We start from the raw sequence: 19,201 nt of genomic DNA, 5'->3' as shown, positions 1-19,201 counted from the left end.
GCTACAAATCACATCCATAGTAAATAAGGGGACTGAATATTGGCAGTATATATGTGTTCTACATTATTCAAAGTATAAACTTTGTTAATCACTTCATTTACTGAAAGGCAGAAAAACAAGCACTTGGGTGTATCTAGTTCACTGCAGACAGCTGCGAGGGCTCCTTCGCCTTGTTCTCTTGTTATTCTCACTATTCTTTCTACGGCTGAGAAGAGTGAATTCCACCTTGTAGCAACAGGCCTTACGAGTTGGAGTTTGCAGTGGTCTTCAATTACTTCAGATGCGGTGGTTGATCTTGAAGTTTTGTTCCACAGGCGAGAGCATTTGGCAAATGTGGACCTTGACACGCGCTTGTACAATGGGTTGACCTCTGCTTTTGAAGCATCAACTGTGGACGCTAAATTGAGGAGGTGGCAGGCGCTGCGCCTGATGGTGCTTGGGTAGCTGGTATTCCAAGTAGTCATCTTCGTCCAACAGGGCTTCAACAAATCAACACGGCATCAAAAAATTCAACACCCTCAATGCTTTCCTCTTCTTCATCGCAATCATCATTTTGGCCACCACCATCCTCTTCTCCATCACCCTCTCCGACAGGTTCAGGATTGTTGTTCTCGTCAGTCTTCCCATAAACTCTGAAGGCTTTCTGGAAGTTTGATCCGTTGTCAGCTGTAGTAGAAATGATCTTCTCTCTGATATTGAATTCTGTTTGAATATCATTTAGGGCACCAGCCAGGGCAGAAAAGGTATGGGACCCTTTGAGTTGCTTGCATGCCAAGGCAACACAGGATCTCCGCATGGTCTGGGGGTTAAACCAGTACGCAGTGACACCAATGAAACTGCGACGGTGTGCCGTCCAGCAGTCTGTTGTTGTTGCTATGAACTCCATTTCACTAAGGGCAGCTTTCAGTTTTCTTTTCATTTCAACAAAGGCCTTTGTGACTTTGTTTACAACAGTATTGCGTGTCTTGACATTTGTATTTGGCTGAAGATGTTGCACAAGATCAATGAAGCCCTGTTGCTGAACAATGTGTGGTGGGTGCAAGCCTTGGACAACGAATTTGAGGACTACTTTATCCACACTTGCCTGGGACACTCTTCGAGTCGCCCACAGCTGGGTTTGTTTGGAGGGTGGGGCCAAAGAACCTTCAGTGGATGACTTCCTTTTGAGGGCTGCTGCTGTAAGTTGTGTGTACCTCTCTAGTCGAGTGGGGTGTTTCTTCTGTGGAAAAAATGAATGCACAGGCACAGATTGAGATTCATATTATTTCTCTCAAACCACAAGCTCATACTATCTAGGACTTCCGCTGTATTAAATGCCATGCTCGAAATTCTTGAATGAAGGTCAGACTACAAGTTAGGGAGCAGTTTCACTGGTCTATGCAATTGAGCAGACCAGAATATTGCCACTTAAAGCTGTTTAAGGGCCACAAGCAGCTGCTGGCATGACTGAAAAGTAGCATTATTGATGAGATAGTCTGACTAAATTCATTTTAAACAGCATTTGGCTGATAGTTGGTTAGGGGTGGGGGAAAAATCGATTCTTAGATGCATCACGATGCGGACGTGGATGATTCTGAATCGATTCACAAATGTCAAAAATCTATTTTCAAAATGTTTTTTTTGTTGTTTTTTTTCCTAATAATGTAATATTGACGGAACACAAAAGGCGGAACTCTAAAGCGTGGAAGTGCAGTGCCCTGACAGTCTGTGGCGTGCACATAACAGAGACGCATGATGGCTGAGCGCAAAATCTGAACGGCACCCTCTTCATTAAAAGCTAACGTATGGAAAATTGCCATAATTTCATTGTGGATTATTTTGTATTTTTGTATGAGAGCTGCTTTCTGTATTGTTTAGTTTTCACGTCAATATGCTGTAAACAGATCTGTATTGCCCAACTGTATTGCCCTCCACAGTCACTGTGTGTATCAGTGCAATGCCAGTCACAAAAAGTTACATCTTGACTGTGCTGTCTGCAGATGTTCATTTACTTTTTTTGTATAAGCTGTTTTTGATTGTGGTATACAGCAACAATTTCAAGTCATAAGTCTTAAGACTCTTTATTATTCATTTTTGTATAAGAGCAGCTTTGTATATTACTAATTATTCAGAATATGCGTAAGTCCACAAGCATTATTTTTGTATTAGAGCTGCTGGTACATTCTATATATTTTTGTATGAAAGCTGGTTGTGATTTTGCTAAAGCAAAAGGTTTTTTTTTGGGGGGGGGGGGGGGGGTTGTCTGAAGGATGACATTGCTCATTGAACATAACAGAAGGATGTTGGATAGGAGTCTATCATTTTATGTTAAAGATTCAGAATATGCTGAAGTTTGTAATGTATTCATTTACTACAAGTATGCTGCTAGTACAGGCACACATTTCTTTTCCTGTTTGTTCTTTGCAATGTTGGGACATATGCTGGCAAATGTAACCTTACAGTTGACTTGCCAAATCACTTCCATTTGTTTTATTAATAAAATATATTGGAAGTAAATGATTTATGGGTCATTATAAATACTTAGTTTTAAAAGTACCAACCCACCCCTATAGTTTGGCCTATTACCTCTTTACAAGGACCCATAGGGCCTGCCCCTCACAAGCACACGCACTCTCATACACAGACAGGATCATGCCTATCCTTAGTATGCTTTATCAACCAGCTGTAGACTATATATTTGCACAGTTAACTTACAAATATTGCATATAGTAATAATATAAGCTCAAATAACATTTGGCTAAAGTCGAATTTCAAATCTCACACAGAGCCCACCAAACGAACTTGCAATGTTGAATCATAGCCTATACTACTGGCAAGCAAACCATGGCATGTCTTGGCATGTACCTAGCCATAGCAAACATTGCAAATTTACCATTAGTATGTTACTACAATATTTTGTCAATAATCGACTGATAATAACAAACTTTCAGCTTACCTCAATATGCTTTTTCAAATTAGACGGCGAGTTTTTGAAAGCCATTAGCTCGTGGTACTTGGGTGTGCAGAGCTTGCAGCGCATTCGAAAGGAGTTGTTTTTGCATCCAACCATTTCAAAAAATTCTTCCTGGTACGGCCAGGGATGTATAAGGGTTGGCTGGTCTTCCTGGCTACCATCCTCCTCGCTGGTGCTTGGTTGGGACATTTTGCCCGAGTTCTCTTCTTGAGTCTCTGCCACGGACATCTTCGTACTTGGCTACATACGGCTGCTATGTCCAGTGTTGGGGTGTGACGTGATTTGTGTCATGTGCATGTGCGATGGATCGCGTACAAACCAATAGGGTGTCGGAATGGTATATGTTTATACTTCTCATCCAACCACAATCAAATTCACTTTATCCTAATGGCACGATTTATCTGGATAGGTTTTTTTTTTTTTTTTTTTTTTAACGATGACAAGCCAGAATGAAAACAAGCCGATATGAAATAGGAGTAACAAGGCTATTTTTAAACTGTAAGGAGTAGAAAGTACAGATAATTGCGTGAACATGTAAGGAGTAGAAGTAAAAAGTCTGCCGAAAAATAATTACTCCAGTAAAAGTATAGATACCCAAAATTTCTACTTAAGTAAGGTAATGAAGTATTTGTACTTGGTTACTTGACACGCTTGGTACTTGGTCTGAAAAAAAGTGGTATTGTGCATCCCTATCTTATACAGTCCTTACAAATGACAGCAAGAGTCATAGAAAAAAGGGGGTCAATGTGTGTAAGCCCTGAGGCTTGTTTTAAACTCTGCACTCTGCCTTGTCTTAAAAGAGGAAGTTTTGATATTTCTTAATATTATCAATCTTAAATTGATTTCACAATTAAATCCCCATGACACTCAAAATTTCTTAAAAACATCAGCACAGACTGCTTTGTCATCCTATAAGCATGATCTGTGTTTGTCTACATTCACTCATTGAGTTGCTGTGCAAAGAGCCCAGAGGGATGTCACTGCTATATTTAGTTTGTCCATTGTAAAGATCCTCTGTTGTAGCTGATTGCATTTTTTCTACTTTGACTTTTTGTAAAGCAATCATCTGCTGTATTCTGACTAAACACTTTTAGCACAATAAAGAATCAGCTCCAGACTGTCTGCAGAATTCTGCATAATAACGGGAACAGTGCTCACATGTAGTCTAAAATATGACTATGAATGTCTTGAAATTTACTGTTGAAGGCAGCAAATTCTTACACAAGTGGTGTTTTGATGACAGTGCTTTAAAGGAGATGATTTATGAGACTAAACTTCCCATAGAGGGAAGTTAGAAATCCTCTCCATTTGCTCAATTATTTTAGAATTGTGAATCTCTTTAAATGCACCTCCACTAACAATTTAAATCTCTCTAGTCAAGCGCACCAATCAACATCTTTTTGTTGTTGTACAGCATGTTGTATTCAGCACCTGGCAGTTTCTCAATGCACACATACAAAACCAACTGATTTTGTCACCACCACAGTGTTCCAGTGGGTCCTTAAAAAGTTTCAAAATGTCTTAAATTAAGTTTTATCAAATTTAATGTTATAAAAAGTACCCCAAATACCTTAAATGGAATGAACAAAATTCTTAAAGGGATAATTCACCCAAAAATTAAAATTAGCCCATCGACTAAAATAACTAGCTTCCGGCAGACGGCTGTACGCATCGATTTACAGCGAAAGAGTAACACTTGACCTGACGCACAACGTAATGACAAACGCGGAAGCACAGATGATAGAGCAAAACAAAATACCAGTCAAGAATTAGAAGTATAAAACGACCATTTTTAAAGAGAAATGTCGGAGGAGCTTGAGTTTGTTGCCCAGCCGTGTTTGTTTGAACTGCGAGAGCTTACGCTACTCCTACGTCATACATCGTCAAGTGTTACTCTTTTGCCGTAAGTCAACTTGCGTAGACCGCCTGCCGGAAGCTAGTTATTTTAGTCGATAACGTTTTAAATATGGATATTTTTCTTACACGAACGCATTGCTTCACTTCAGAAGGCCTTTATTAACCCCCCCAGAGCCGTGTGGATTACTTTTATCATGGATGGATTCCCTTTGATGGACTTCAAAAAATATAAAGCCATTCACTGCCATTATAAAGCTTGGAAGAGCCAGGACATTTTTTTAAATAACTCTATGAAAATATTTATATGTTTTAATAAGAAGTACAGTATGTCATATACACCCAGGATGACTCACCCTGAGTAAATCATGGGCTAATTTTCACTTTTGGGGGAACTATCCCTTTAATTGTCATTTTATAAAAAATCGTGAAATGACCTAATGTCATTATTAAACTTCAAAAGGTTGTGATTGAATTAAATGTGAGGGCTGAACATATCGAATTAAAAATTATGTTCTACAGGCTGCTGGTTTCATGATTCATGATTTATGCCATGCGATTGCTTATGATCTACTGTTGCAGACATTTTACATTAAGATCCTGGTTTTTAGGCTTGTTTATAATTAAAAGTTCCATGTTATGCCCACAATCTTTTTTTCTAGATATTATTGGCATTTCTGTTACACAAAAAGCTGAATCTTGAGATTTCCTGTCACAGGATGGAAAGGCTAAAAGCATAATTTAACACATTCAATATATATTTATTTAGTATTAACAACACTCAATGTCTTGAGTATTTTAAAACTTGTTTTGCTGAAAAGCTGTATTAAGTTATTGTTGAATGTGTGTCGCAGCATGTTTAATTAACTAAAAGAATCTGAGATGCATGATTTATTTTGAGATTATATGGTATTTTTCTGTATGGACATGGTATTAATTTTAGTTGTGCAGGTCTTTAAAAGTCTTAAATTTAAATACTGTAGATACCCTGCAACCAAAACACAGCTAAAGTTCTACACAAATGTTCAATGCCTTGTTATAATATTCCTGACCCATCGCCGTGAGTAATCATCTCTTGCAGGCGCTGGTGGAGATAATGACTCATGTCTCTTGAGAGAAAATATCATTTGTAACCTCTCTTTACATCATCCACTGTGTTCATCAACCCATCCCTGCAGTCTCTCTAACAACCCCTCCAGTTTAAATGCTGTGAAAATGTTAGTTGTCCCAGCTGAAATACTCAATGCTTTCTCTGCATCTGGGGATTTGTTATGTTTATATTTTAATCACATTTAAAATTGGCTTACAGACAGTCTGAACTATTGCATCTCTCTGAGGTGCCATTTTCTAAAAATATGTTTAACAGAAGAGCACACAATCACACACAAATGTCAGGCAACTGACAAAACATTTGTATTTATTCAGTGTAGGGTTCATGATCCCCATTTAGAATATATGCACTAGTGCTAGTAACATTGAAAGGGTATTTCTTTTGTTTTTGGTGTGTTTGTCATGGTTAATGTGGCTGTACACTTTAATGGTTGGTCTTTTTTTTTGTTTTTTTTTGTTCAGTCATTGCTTGTCTCAACTTGCTTTTTGTTGTGTTGCTATAGAGGATGTACGCTGGAAAGGAATTAACGAATTAGCGTGTGTTTTCTAACAACTTGGGGGTACGCCGTTGTCAACCAGTAAATTACTTCCATCTTGTTTCAGAGCACTGCTTGATTCTGATTGGCCAGTTACAGCATTCATGGATCAAATATTGACAGGTGTAAACGGGGTGAAAACGAAAAAGCTGCTGCTCTCCATGTTTTTCCGTCGTCTCCGGGCATGTTCATATGTAAAATGTGTGAGCTTATTTTGTCCATTAGTTTGAAAGATCTGAAAAAAAAAAAAACATACATTTACCCGCCCATAGACCCTCTCCTCAAAGAAATCAGGACAGAAGTGGTTGAAAGTGGACAAAAGAGACGGATTAAAGCAACAGGTGTAAAAGAGGATGTGTCTCCCTCATCTACTTGTGATTCAATCGACCAAAACGGGTGTCGACCAATCGACCAAAACCAGGTGTAAACAGGGCCTGGGAAACCAAAGTATCCTAAATGCACTACCATTTAAAAGAGTTGGTAAGATTTATAAAAAAAAATATATATATATTTTCTTTTTTCAAACAATTTTCAAAATGTTCAAAAAAAGAAAAATTAAAAGAACAGGACAAAGAGCAACGTATAGACTTGCATATTTACATACTCATACTAGAGCTGCATGATTCTGGATAAATTGAGTAAGCGAAGTTGTAACATTACCAGTAAATTACCGGTTTATGCGCTGTGTGAATGCAGAATGAAGATTACCATTTTTTTGTACGTACAAGGTCAGAATGCGCCGATTCAAGAAGTGATTTGGGCCAATCAGAAGCCGTTGAAAGAGCAACGGCTCTGGGTCATTCATAAAATTATGACGCAGATGACGCGTTTACTCAGCACTGCTTACAAATGTCTTTTGTAAACAGTGCTGAGTAAACGCCTTTCTCCTCGTCTTTCTCCTCGTCTGGGCGGATGAAGAGATTTGTCAACAACCATTAGCTATACTGTCACTGTCAAGTCATAAACTTCCGGTTAATTACATCATCCCAGAGTTTACTGGTATTTTGGAACCGATGTGTGAATGGTCTGACTCAAAAGGTGATTAGTCTATTTTGATCGCTACCATAGACATCAATGTTTAAATATGAACTATAAACTTTTATCCCAGTACTTCTGTGATGATTTTAATTATTGTAACACAGGAATAACAATACTGTGTGGTTGAAAAGGTTTGTGAAGCTGTTTCATACCTATACTGTACGTGACAACTGCTCTCTGGCTCAGCGGCAGCACAAACGCAGATTTGAGTGTTCGCTGTGATCGTACTGGCGAAAGGTTTAATAAATGTAGCCGAATCATTGTAAAAAATAAAATAAAAAAAATAACTGTTAAAAATACAGGTAATCTCTGGCTTTATTGCTCCTGAATATTATTGTATTATAATGACTTTTTAATATGACATCCAAACTTTGACTAGGCTAGGCATGTTGAGTATTAACTGTTCTAGGAACCTCAAAGCCTATTTTATTTTTTGTGTATTTTGTGCTACTCCACAATGATGTTCTAGTTGAGGTCAATTGAAGCGTAGGTAGGGCCCAAACCAGGGGCCCCCTAAATCCCGCCCTGTATGTTACATTTATTAGTATTTAGGTGCCGGTCATATTCTACAAGTTGTGGATTAAGAGTCGAGAGGTTCAAGAGTCCTTTTTAGGCCTTAATACTACATTAGTTTTACATTTGGTCTAATTTAAAAAAAAAAAAAAAAATTGTGGCCTTCTTACTGGTTGACAGTAATATATTAAAAAGGTCTATGTCTATATTTGTAGGAGAAATGGCCAAGTAATTTTTTTAAAGTTACACTCAAGATTCAATCCCATTACTGAATTTATCTCTCTTGTAATTTTTTTTTTATGTTTTTGAAAGAAGTTCCTTATGGCGCCAAGGCATTTATTTGATCAAAAATGTGGTAAAAATACAGTAATGTGAATATCCATACTATTTTAAATAACTTTCTATCTGATTACATTTTAAAATGTAATTTATACCTGTGATGGAAAAGCTGAATTATCAGCAGCCATTACTTCTTTAGTGCCACATAAAAAAAAGTTTATTTTTTATTATTTTTTTTTATTTTTTTTTTGTAAAAAGTCTTAATTTTCACTTTAATCAATTTAATGCATACTTGCTGAATAAAATATTAATTTATTTAAAGAAATCTTTCTGACCTCAAATTTCTAAATGATAGTGTAGCTGTGCTTGTGTTCTCTCTCTCCACAGTCTTGACAATAATGCTAATAATTTCAATTTAAAATATAGCTGCGAGCAACAATTTTTGGGGTTCAAGCACTTTAAGCCAATGTGTAAAAAGTAGTGCTGTCAGCATTAACGCATGTGATTAATTTCAAAATCCTTAACACGTTAAAATAATTTAATACAATTAATGCAAATAAATTACAAAAGAACGTGAAGCTGTGCCATTAATGTAATTTACGTCACGCAGTTAGATGATCTTGGGAGTTTATCACACTTAGCGACTGTGAATCGAAATTTCTACCTTTTTTTTTGATAATTATTGATAGTCAGACTCTAGACAATCTTTCTGCACTGGTTTAGTTCCAATCGTGCGGAAAAAAAACAAAAACCTTTTTGGACAAAATTCAAAATGGCTCAAATTAAAAAAACTGAAATCGGATGGAAATTGCTCTTCTTGAGCCAAGGATTCCAACAATATAAGATCTACGACAAATGGTTTAGGAGTTATGAGCAGTTTCATGGTTTTGATTGCCGTAGAGCCTCCTATTGGCCAGAATGGGTCATACCTTGTCGGTCTCTCCCCAAATTGAGATCTACCATCTGGCCAAGTTTCAAGTCTCTGGGCCTTACGGTTTGGTCTGCACGATCAGTTTTACGCTGGAAGAATAACAATAAAAATCCTTACAATTACATTAGGGTTTCAGCACTTCGTGCTTGAACACCTAACAATGTTTCATGTTAATTTATTTTATGCTGATTTTGATGGAAAGCTGAGATTTTGCTCATTGTCTCTGGACATTCAGGATCAGGAATCTCTTTTTTTTCTCACATAGAATATTCAGTATTCAAAACTCATCAATATTTCATGTCCATGTATTTATTTAAGTAGCCATATAGTAAGCAGGGAATGTTCAGTCAGTTGGTTGTTTTCACAAAATAAACTCCTTCATGGTGATAATAACAAGTGCTAATCACCCTGTTAGTGTTTAGATTGTGTATTAATCTTCACCGCATAGGAAAAGAGATTTCACAGTTATTTATATTCAAGGGCAACTTAATTGATCTTGAAGGTTTTATTTTTTTTTCTCCGCTTTAGTGAGCGAGGGCTCCACGCAAGTTATCAAAAGGTTACTGGTATGTGTCCCAGTTGGGACACCCAGGGGACGTTGAGTCAGTACCAGAGGGCTGCTGAGATTGAGCCTTGAGCGCTACACTTAACCCTGATTAATTCTGAGGTGCTGAACATGGCAGCGCTGTCATTACACTTTGTAGATGTGCTAATAAAAGCAAATGTATTAGTGCCTTTCATTGAATAACAAGCATGATATTTAGATTATAAATCCTTTTTTTAGTTCTTTTGAGAAAGGAAAAAAGAAATTCTGTTCAATTGCTAAATGATGAGTGCATTTCAATAATAAAATAAATCAAACTGACTTTGTGCGCTCAATGGTTTTGATTGATTAAAGGGGTGGTATAATGCCCTTTTCACAAGATGTAAAATAAGTCTCTGATGTATGTGTATGTGAAGTTTTAGCTCAAAATACACCACAGATATGTTATATAGCATGTTAAAATGGTCACTTTTTGAGGGTGACCAAAAACGCAGTTTTTGTGTTTATCCCTTTAAATGCAAATGAGCTGCTGCAACAGCTTGTGTCCTGAAAATTTCAAAAACTTTTAGCCTTTTATGTTCAAAGATGGAGAGACTCAAGAAGAAGTGACAACATGTAGACAACATTTGTGATTGGTTAGTTGAAGAATTTATGTAGCTTATGTGTATTTATCTTCTAGTCATTTATTAGCATATTCAGTAAAATAAACCAGCTTAAAAGAGTCATTATTTTAGGAAAGAACTGCTGTGCTCTGTTTTGGATTCACTGGATTAATTTGCTGTATGTTTCCTGCTCTATATTCAGTAGCAGTTTTCAATTCAGAAACATTGTCAGCGCATTATATTAGTGTGTTAAGTCTGCATTGCAGAAGAATGCACGTTCCAAAACCTTTTGTGCATCGGTCGATTACAGTACTTTTTTTTTTTTTTTTCTTATTTTCAGTTTCCAACCTTTGTGTTCTTTTGTATGGAAAAGGTTTATTATATCCCCACTCCCCAGTGTTGACTTTTGAGGCTCTTATATTTATTTAAGCCTTTATATTTATTTACATTCACCACCTGACCTGTTCTATTGCCCTGTTGCTCTGCAGTGTCGTCCATCTAATCCTGTCAAGTCAGTATGCACAGGGAGAACAGAAGGCATTAAGACTGCAGATCTACCTTTTTTCCAGATTGAATTTGACCCAAAGCCTTGGAGTGGCTTTTGAGCATTTGTTAATCTAGCTCTGAAATTGAAGTGGTCTGGGCAGCACATTCAGTTTGATGGATTACATATCAAAGTGGCTCTGCTAACTGTCTTAGAAGAAAATCTATGGACTCTATGGAAGAGAGACTAGCTAGCGTGATGTACAACCATCTGCTGCACTTTGAGTTGTTCAGTTTCACAAATCACATGTAGGATCTGCAAAGTCGAAAGTTTAACAAGACAACAACTGCATCTAGCAGATAAGATGTTGTCAATGTCATCAACAAATTTACTGACACAGACGTCTGTTAGAGAAGAGTTTTATTTCGCCAATGATAATGAAGACAAGACAAAAAACCATGTTGAGATAATTTAGTTTTATTTAAAAATACATACAAAATATATATATATATATATATACATTCATTTATATTAATATTATTATTATTTTATTTTTTACAGAAATGCTTTTGAAATTACGATTGGAATTATTATACAGATGCAAATTTAGTCATTCTGTTGGATAATATTTGTTCCTTAGTGTAAAATGGAAATGCATGGTAATTTTATTTTATAAATATAAGCAAAAAAACAATATGGTGTAACAGAGTTTTAGAAATAGACAAATCTCTCTGCATTAATAATATAAAATGCATTAATAATATGTTTGTTCGGGATTTGAATCCGTGTCATCTAAAATGATCGAAACCTAAGTTCTACCACTCGGCCACGAATTTACTTACGGAGAAATGCCCAAAAGTTCGTTTGTCCAGCAGTTAGTGTTCGCTCACACGAGCGAGAAACACTCTTCATTCCTCTCATTCCTCAATAGAATAGTAAAAATAATCAGCTTCATTGCAACGAATTTATTTTTGTTTGTTATTTTGTTTTTGTTTTTTTGTTATCGCGCTGCTCCCCTGGGGAATAGCCTAGGCTTATGTTGCCCACCGACGTCGACAATATGAAATATAGGCTATAATGTTGTCGTCTCTATTTTTAACTTTTGATTCTATTTTTCTGTTCTAAAAATGTTTTCTATTGTGTTTACCATAGTTGTAGTATTTCATCCTCGCTGTTAATTGATATTAACCCCACTTACATTTCAAAATGCGGCAATTGCTGCTGTTTTGCACAATATACCTTTGCGCCACCTGGCAGTCATTTCACGAATGACTTTGAAATGCGACTGGTTTATTTTTGCCACGGTGGTAATAGGCATTCTGGTTGACTACCTACTGTATATATATATATATATAAATGTTTATATATTTGTTGACAATATATTTGTTTGTTTTTTTGTTTGTTTTTTTCACTTTAATTTTATTTTGTCAACTAAAAATAGGTTTTTATTAATTTATTAGTTTTTATCAATTCACCTGTAATGCATGTTTTTGGATTGTGGGGCAAACCGGAATACCCGAAGGAAACCCACACAGACACAGGGATAACATGCAAACTTCAAACAGAAAGGACTCAGCAGGGACTCGAACCGAGGACGGTGCTACCCACTAAGCCGCACCATATATATATATATATATATATATATATACAGTGAGGAAAATAAGTATTTGAACACCCTGCTATTTTGCAAGTTCTCCCACTTAGAAATCATGGAGGGGTCTGAAATTGTCATCGTAGGTGCATGTCCACTGTGAGAGACATAATCTAAAAAAAAAAATCCAGAAATCACAATGTATGATTTTTTAACTATTTATTTGTATGATACAGCTGCAAATAAGTATTTGAACACCTGAGAAAATCAATGTTAATATTTGGTACAGTAGCCTTTGTTTGCAATTACAGAGGTCAAACGTTTCCTGTAGTTTTTCACTAGGTTTGCACACACTGCAGGAGGGATTTTGGCCCACTCCTCCACACAGATCTTCTCTAGATCAGTCAGGTTTCTGGGCTGTCGCTGAGAAACACGGAGTGTGAGCTCCCTCCAAAGATTCTCTATTGGGTTCAGGTCTGGAGACTGGCTAGGCCACGCCAGAACCTTGATATGCTTCTTACAGAGCCACTCCTTGGTTATCCTGGCTGTGTGCTTCGGGTCATTGTCATGTTGGAAGACCCAGCCTCGACCCATCTTCAATGCTCTAACTGAGGGAAGGAGGTTGTTCCCCAAAATCTCGCAATACATGGCCCCGGTCATCCTCTCCTTAATACAGTGCAGTCGCCCTGTCCCATGTGCAGAAAAACACCCCAAAAGCATGATGCTACCACCCCCATGCTTCACAGTAGGGATGGTGTTATTGGGATGGTACTCATCATTCTTCTTCCTCCAAACACGTTTAGTGGAATTATGACCAAAAAGTTCTATTTTGGTCTCATCTGACCACATGACTTTCTCCCATGCCTCCTCTGGATCATCCAAATGGTCATTGGCAAACTTACGACGGGCCTTGACGTGTGCTGGTTTAAGCAGGGGAACCTTCCGTGCCATGCATGATTTCAAACCATGACGTCTTAGTGTATTACCAACAGTAACCTTGGAAACGGTGGTCCCAGCTCTTTTCAGGTCATTGACCAGCTCCTCCCGTGTAGTTCTGGGCTGATTTCTCACCTTTCTTAGGATCATTGAGACCCCACGAGGTGAGATCTTGCATGGAGCCCCAGTCCAAGGGAGATTGACAGTCATGTTTAGCTTCTTCCATTTTCTAATGATTGCTCCAACAGTGGACCTTTTTTCACCAAGCTGCTTGGCAATTTCCCCGTAGCCCTTTCCAGCCTTGTGGAGGTGTACAATTTTGTCTCTAGTGTCTTTGGACAGCTCTTTGGTCTTGGCGATGTTAGTAGTTGGATTCTTACTGATTGTATGGGGTGGACAGGTGTCTTTATGCAGCTAACGACCTCAAACAGGTGCATCTAATTTAGGATAATAAATGGAGTGGAGGTGGACATTTTAAAGGCAGACTAACAGGTCTTTGAGGGTCAGTTCTAGCTGATAGACAGGTGTTCAAATACTTATTTGCAGCTGTATCATACAAATACATTATTTAAAAAATCATATATTGTGATTTCTGGATTTTTTTTTTTTAGATTATGTCTCTCACAGTGGACATGCACCTACGATGACAATTTCAGACACCTCCATGATTTCCAAGAACTTGCAAAATAGCAGGGTGTTCAAATACTTATTTTCCTCACTGTATATATATATATATATATATATATATATATATATATATATATATATATATATATATATATATATATATATATATATATATATCAGGGATGGGCAACTTCAGTCCTGGAGGGCCACTGTCCTACAGAGTTTAGCTCAAACCCTGAAAAAAATCACCTGCCTGTAATTTTCTAGTAATCCTGAGGACCTTGGTTAGCTTGTTCAGGTGTGTTTGATTAGGGTTGGAGCTAAACTCTGTAGGACAGTGGCCCTCCAGGACTGAAGTTGCCCATCCCTGATATATATAGACTGAAATGAATGATTATGACATTGTCAAATATTGACTACATTTAAAGGATTTTTTTTTTTTTATCAAAAATGAAAAGCTATGATTAAAAGGGGGGGAAAAACTGTAAAATTATGAACTTCACAATGTAACCTGAAAAGTATGGCCTTGCTAACATGTTCATCCTTTTTCTAGGTAAGGCCAACATTACAGCAAAAGAGGCCGTGTCTAGGTGGACGGGTAAGTCATTTGCATGCCTCACACCTCCTGTCAAGTCATGTGATGCGTCCACAGGTTCTGAAATGTAGGCCACAGACAATCCTGAGAATCCAGTTTTGTCAGATCGGTCTAAGATCAGTCCAGCCTTAGATCTGCACATATATTATTTATTATTCTATCTAGCACATATAGTTGTCTCAGACTGTTCTTTGTCTAATGAAAGAAAATATCACGTGCAGTGTTTTGAAATACGACCGACCATCTTGTCTGCTTGTGAAGGTGATCACAGTTGGCCCGTTCTCAAATATTGGTTTGATGCAGAAGTGTTGTTGAATTTGATACCGTGGCCCAAAGTCCCAGTCTTATTTGTGGCTGAGTAAAATTAACTTGCGTGTTTTTATAACTCCTGACTGCTGTGCAGTACAAACCCTTGGTTATTCCCAGGCATGATTTTTGTGGAATGCAGCAGACACAGACATGCATACCGCTTAACTTCAGGATGGAAATTCCTTTATGCACTCTGCAAACGTAACTACAAAAGTGCTCTCAGATGAGCAGTGTACGAAAACCTTTGGTGCAGGCATGTTTCGGAAAACAGCAGACATGCCAAATGGTAAGGGTTTAATGTTCTGTTTACATTTAATAGATCATATTTCAGCCAAGAGTCAAACACAATGTACACTGTACACTAGGGAATCGCAAACACATGTAGGTTTTACTATATTACTGAGTGATCTCATAGATGGAATGGTTTGTATGTGGAAATGATTTACTGTTAGCTTATCCCTAAAACAAACCTTATAATATCAGTAGATGTAATGCAATAGATGATTTAACTGATTTATGAGCATTTCAAATAGTGAAAGCAACTTCTTACTGAAATGTAAAATCTCTGTATTAAAAGGCAAAATCAGTGCCTGTTCTCTTCAAATGTATAATTACACTTAACTGTCTTGCTGTTTGCACAGTGGACCCTTTTCACATCCCCAGGGTTATCAGAACCGGATGTCGTTATAATTGTGTAAACTTCTATAGTGGCAAATGCAAGACGACAAATATAGCAAACATCATTTTTGTATTCCCATTTGCTCCAATAGCAAAATGAAAAACTCTGTGATAGCGTTGCCATGACTTTCGAAAAGATGGAAAAAATATTGAGAGATTGATTACAGCAAGTCAGAAGAGAGAAAGATGTCTCTCCCTCAGCCGTTGTATTAAAAACGATTCTAATACATTAATGCATTGTGAGCATTAATTAATTTTTTGTTGACACAAAGCATAGCATTATAAATGTATATTACATTTTTTTTTATTAAAATATGAAAAACTGTTATAGATTTGGAAATGCGTCATCACAGTCTGTGAAAAGGGCTGGGTTTGTTGCACAATGACTAAGATGAATTCATCTGAAATGTGTGTGTCATGTTTCACATTCATTCTTTTCCAGATAATGTTTTTGCAATCAAATCCTGGGCAAAGAAGAAGTTTGGCTTTGAGAACACCCACTTGGACAAAGCTTTTGGAATACCAGAGGACTTTGACTATATTAATTGACCAAAAATTCCCAGCCTCTTGGATCTAGTGATTGTTTGATTTGTTCAACACTGCACAATCAAGCTTTATGCATCAGTTTGTTTTACATTTTGTTCTCGGTTCTGCATGTTCGAGACAAAGCTGTGAGCTATATACATTGCGAAGAGTGCGGTGTAAATTCTCAGGAGTGCCCCACCCTTGAAATTTGAACCTTGTCTAGTCTAAGGCAAACTTCAAGATTGATTTGTCAGCATAAATGGATAAACGATGGTAAAAATGCTCCCGGTGTGTAAGCGGAGAAGGTGTTGTGTCAACCCTTGGCTGCTCAGAGATGCACCCGATAACCATACTGACTGTTTGGACTCGTGTTGATAGAGAAACTGAGCTTCACTGGTGCTAGGATAATGAATGGAGGTGCACATCAAAGGTCAATTCAAGGAAATTAATCACAGGTTAAAGTTAGTTTGAAGTAAGGTAAAATTGTTTATGGGAAAAAAAAAAAACTCTAATAGCAAAAGCATGCATGTTTCTGTATAAAGTATTCTTGCTAATTTCAATTCAGATGATTTTTTGTTTGCATTTTGGTTTTATTAGTGGCCACTTTTTCAAAGGGCACATTTTTGTATGCTGTAAATATGAAAAATGGTCAATGGCTAATAAATGCACGTTTAAGCACATTTTGTAATGTCCTATCAATTTGCAACATCATAACTACATTTAAATGCATGAAAACACCACACACACACACACACATATTGATACCTGTACCATTAGGTTCGAAGTTTGTTAAAAAATAATTAATGCTTGTTAATTTCAACAGTAATGTTGTGATGAAGTACAGTTTTAAAATATGAGTGTTTCCTGAATAGTTGTAATCATTTAAAATAACGTCTATTAATCAATACATTGTTAATAGAACAATTTTACACAAAAACAAGGTCCATAAAAAGCTTTAGTAGATTAGTTAAATCGATGGGGGGAAAAAATTGATTGATTGCAATTGCATATTTCGGTGCTTTTCTTGTTAGGAATGCTTCAAAAATACATGTACATAGTTGGATTTTTTTAATGTGGATTTTTAATTTATTTTTTAATTTGTTTTTTTTTCCAATAACAAAAATATTAGATGTTTTAAGGGTTTATATTTTTAAACAAGTTTTATTAATCCATAATCAAGTACATTTAAACAGGAAACCAAGGCACAAGTCTTGAGTAATTGGTATTTTGACGTTACAATTTTGACTTTTTAAGACATAAATGTGACTTTATAATTGTCATTATATGACTGTCATAATTTCAACTTTAAGTCATAATTATAATTTACAAAAGCATGTTTTTTTTTTTTTTTATGTGTGATGGAAATTGGCTTCCATAATTGGTGTAATATTTAACAATGATGTCATATTGTTGTCCATTTTTTACAATGACCAAAACATTGGATATCTCAAGGGTTAATTGAACTTCCATTTATTTGTGAATGTTATATAGCAATGTGATCTAAACAGTATAAGTGTACCATTTCTCCACATCTACACTGCTATCGATGCGAGTGAATGGAAGTCCGGTTCTTTCGGACAGTTCGTTTCAATGAACCGGTTCAAAAAAACGGTTCACCAGTTCTTTAACGTCCTCACGTAATTACGTCAATTCTATCATGCAGGCGGATAAAAATGAATTCAGATAAATTCATTTGTAATCATAACGTCGTCATAATCATCTTGGATAAGTTTCTTACATTTACGCTCTGCAAATGAACCCTGTACAGGCGATGTGCAAACGCAGATGTTTTACATGTCTAAATAATAGCCTATAAAGTGAATAACCTGGTCTTAATCAATTTTATTTAATCTGTTATTAAATAAACTTACATTTCGCCGCATTCGGCCCCTCATTTAAGTCCCCGGTTCACCTGAGCTCATGTATCAGCAGCACAGCATGCAGTTGGCCGAAAGAAAGATCGGTTTAGAGACTGTGCCATCACGCATGCTCAGTATCTCCAGCTCATCGGTTCTCTGATCAGAGAACTGCTGTAGCGCTGATCTGAGAACTGCTGAAACGGAACCTGAATATGATTAACACATTATAAACGTTTACTTTGCACCCTTTAAAACGTTGGCTAGTGTTTACGTCAAAATATCAACTTACTTAGAAATTAAATTAGCTCTTCCTGAAAATAATGTTTTAGTATAATAATAATAATATTATCATATTTGGTTTATTTCGAGTCAGAGCTCAGAGGGACTGTCAGGCATATCCGAAAGTGAGTAACGTTAGTTGTGGATCAGCCATTCAGTCCGATGTAGTGTCCTGGTTCGACCGGTTCACTAAAAAAAAAAAAGAACCGGTTCAAAAGAACGATTCGTTCACGAACCGAAAAACACACAGAGTCAGTCAACTGTCAGTGTGCCCTGTTGGCGTTGGTCGGGGTTTGTTTTTCCCCGACTGAATATGTTCAATCAGCGTTTGTCTGTGTCTATTGGGGCAGTGTGAACATGACAGTTATTTTTCAGAAAATTCTAAATCCAACGGAAAACTTGTTTGTTTGCGTTTGTTTGTGCTGTGTGAAATGCGAATTGGTCTGTAGAGTGTAGATGGCTTGTCTGGCTGTAGTGGGCGACACTCTCACACTCGCATAGGAAAGGAGGGAGGGTGAGTGAGAGAAAGAGAAAGAAGTGAAGCCAAGCCAGGGAGCTCAACACAGCCAGCATGGCGAGCCAAAGGGACTTCACACACAGAAAAACATGGATTAATGTGCTTCTGCGACTCCTACAGCTGTTATTGCCGTACATTCAACACGGAGAAGCTCAGTTTCAAGGTGAGGGAGACCGATTCGCCTTATTTAGTTTGTTCACGAATGCAACGCGAGTGTGAAAATGTCGGAGGAACTGCCGAGGGCTGATTTGACAAGTATTCAAGTGCACTCGTTATGCTATAAGGACACAGTATTCACCCGAAAGCTGATCTATTTTATTCTAGTTTCATTCGTCTGTCTATCTGCATAAGGATTTATCGTTTGATTCAAATCTGAAGACAGACTGCTTAAGCGTTTTTGGGGTTTTGTTCGATTTCCTGTGTTAATGCGATATGCTACAA

General features: G+C 37.0%; 2 protein-coding genes across 7 annotated transcripts in view; both read left to right on the top strand.

The window, feature by feature from the left end:
* The window catches only part of mnd1 (meiotic nuclear divisions 1 homolog), a 28,798-nt gene extending 12,550 nt beyond the window's left edge, over window positions 1-16,248 (top strand). Inside the window, exons 7-8 of the mRNA XM_079863971.1 lie at window positions 14,552-14,596; window positions 16,023-16,248. Of these exons, the coding sequence (XP_079720097.1) occupies window positions 14,552-14,596; window positions 16,023-16,129 (152 nt within the window). The 3' untranslated portion in view covers window positions 16,130-16,248. The remainder of the gene's footprint in view (window positions 1-14,551; window positions 14,597-16,022) is intronic.
* Window positions 16,249-18,469: 2,221 nt separating this feature from the next.
* tmem131l (transmembrane 131 like) overlaps window positions 18,470-19,201 on the top strand; it is a 59,827-nt gene continuing 59,095 nt past the window's right edge. For 5 of the 6 annotated variants that reach the window (XM_079858300.1, XM_079858301.1, XM_079858298.1 and 2 more), the window contains exon 1: window positions 18,488-18,923. In XM_079858300.1, the coding sequence (XP_079714426.1) occupies window positions 18,815-18,923 (109 nt within the window). In that variant the 5' untranslated portion in view covers window positions 18,488-18,814. Of the gene's footprint in view, window positions 18,924-19,201 lie in introns of all 6 variants that reach the window. The other variant, XM_079858297.1, reaches the window with a different exon arrangement.

The sequence above is a fragment of the Squalius cephalus genome (assembly GCF_949319135.1).
Source record: "Squalius cephalus genome assembly, chromosome: 2".
Taxonomy (NCBI): Eukaryota; Metazoa; Chordata; class Actinopteri; order Cypriniformes; family Leuciscidae; genus Squalius; species Squalius cephalus.
Note: the sequence above shows the minus strand (reverse complement) of the source record. Positions and strands in the feature narration are given on the sequence as shown.